The sequence below is a fragment of the Barbus barbus genome, assembly GCF_936440315.1.
Source record: "Barbus barbus genome assembly, chromosome: 29".
NCBI classification, from domain to species: Eukaryota; Metazoa; Chordata; class Actinopteri; order Cypriniformes; family Cyprinidae; genus Barbus; species Barbus barbus.
In genome coordinates, this window is record NC_136757.1 from 25,203,554 (window position 1) to 25,205,815 (window position 2,262).

At 44.8% G+C, this 2,262-nt stretch overlaps 1 protein-coding gene across 1 annotated transcript in view; it reads right to left on the reverse strand.

Moving 5' to 3' along the window:
• LOC306848990 (A-type voltage-gated potassium channel KCND1-like) overlaps window positions 1–1,507 on the reverse strand; it is a 78,251-nt gene extending 76,744 nt beyond the window's left edge. The window contains exon 1 of the mRNA XM_079383793.1: window positions 1–1,507. This exon is cut by the window's left edge and continues 321 nt beyond it. Within this exon, the coding sequence (XP_079239919.1) occupies window positions 1–794 (794 nt within the window). The 5' untranslated portion in view covers window positions 795–1,507.
• Window positions 1,508–2,262: the final 755 nt, after the last annotated feature.

Below are 2,262 nucleotides of genomic sequence, written 5' to 3' on the forward strand. Positions count from 1 at the left end.
ATGACACTCATGACCGAGCGCATGAACTTGCAGCGGCTGGGAGCAGCGAAAAGCCTCATGAGGTACTCGAACGTGAAGATGAGGACGCAGGCCGTGTCCATGCAGAAAAACGCCAGCGAGTACTTCTCGCCACACGGCAAGTCTTTCTTGGTGCCTTTGAGGGGTCGGCAGGGGACGGTTTCCACCACGTTCGCTATGACCGAGACGGCGATGAAGAAACCCGTAACGTAGTAGAAAACGAGAGCCATGGTGCTCGTGTGGGGGTTTTCAAAGGCGCGCCACAAGCGTTCCCGAGATGTGCTGTCTGGCGGAAGTGGAGTATCAGTCCCCATCTCGGCCTCCGTGTCCTCAGCCAAACGTTCCTGGTTCTCTTTCTTGCGATCCCTGTACTCTTCCATGCAGCAGTCGCCGATAATGTCTGGCACGATGCCGTAAAACGCCAGCTCCTCGTCGAAGGCCTGAATGCACTCCTGCTTCGGGTAGTGAAGCTTGCCGGTTCGGTAGAAGTTCAAAATGTGGCGAAACATCTCCGGGTCTCTGTCGAAGAAATACTCCTGAGTGTCCTCGTTGTAGAAAAACTCCTTTTCCGAGCTGCCCAGCAGAGTGTCGGGATAGCGGTCCAGCGTGTTCTTCCATGTCTGGAAGCGAAGCCCGCTCACGTTTACGAACAGGATCTCGTCGTTGCGACTCTTTTTGTCCACCGGCGGTTTGGGCATGGTTTTCTTGGCCAGAGGAAGCCAGCCGACGGCCGCTGCCCTGGCAAACGGTAACCATGTTGCCACTCCGGCAGCCATGTTTACTTTGGTGTCTAAGCGTTGTTAATGAATCAAAAAGGCCAATGGGGAGAACGCCAGTCAGTCCTGAGATGCTTTTCTGAACCTTTTTGGACCAGAAAGAGTCTTTCCAAACTAATCATCCGAGCTGAGGATCTCAGACTAGTTCCTCGCTGTGTCTGTACATTTAATAAGCTAGGAAAGAATCTTGTGAGGTAAATGGAAGTAGGCAAATGTTTTCATTATCTGCTACAAAAAATTTGGGGCTGTCAGAGTGTCAAAGCCATTTGAATCTCAGGATCTCCATATATCAAAAACGATTCTGAAATGGCCCATTAAAATTCATCAGCTCAAGTCTTTTGTTTGCAGATTGTGGCTGTTCAAAGAATCAGTTCAGCCATTTAAAGGGTTAACCCTCTTGGCCATTTCTTGCAGGCTCTGCCGGAGAATACTGATTTGTTGCTGCACTGTGCCGTTTCAAATTTTTATTAGTCTGTGATGAGGCTTTCTGAAGTTAGCAAGAAGACTATTTCTCCTCTACTGCGTCCATTCTTTCATTTGAAGGGGTTCTCCCTCTGTTTTATGCTATTTCAAGACTCTTGCCTTTAATTTTTCTTTTCTGTCTTCGAGCTTCAAGTGGCTACTCAATCTCACAAGAGGCTGAGAAGATTTTCAAATGGAGATCTCAGAACCGCAGCCACCTGGACTCCAAGTATGGCCGTTCCTTCATGCACCTGTCATGAAACAACACAACAAATCAGATGACGTCTCAAAGCAACACGGGACAGCTACTTTCACCAGCTTGTTTTACGTCAGAGACTGTTAAAATAAACAAGCTTCACAGTCTGTTTATAAGAGCTCTCGCACGCTAGTCATTCACACTTTGTGCAACACAGAAAACATGTGCCATTACATTTTACATATATAAAATAGAATGCACAGAAATACATGAATAAATTGCTTATATTATATACTACTTTATAAATAATAAAAATACTTTGCATAGAGAACTACACATTTTTCAATGCATATGCAAATGCTACTATTTTGCACAAGTAAATGTTCATGTTCACAACAATCAATAAGCAACGGATAAAGTCAATCAATAATGTGTTTCCCCACTTCTAAGCCAATGCAACTTCCTGTTGCATCTAAATGTCTCAGTATAAAGAACCTTCCTAATCCAGAATCAGATTTTAAAATCAACACAAACTTTTTAGGGTATCATCACATAACCACACGGCTGCCCTTAAGGGTCCTGTCGGAGCACAGGTGACCCAGCCCAGTCCCAACATAATGCATACAACACACTCCCACAATCAAAAATCAATAATGCATTACTCTACACCTCCTGCACCATTCGCAAGAACATGCACGTAGAAGATGAACAGTAAATTCTGGTTTTACTTTAGCACTACTGCATCTCTAGAGCAAAAAACATTAACCAACTTATACTTTTTTTTTTCATCAGACGAGAGAGTAAATGCTA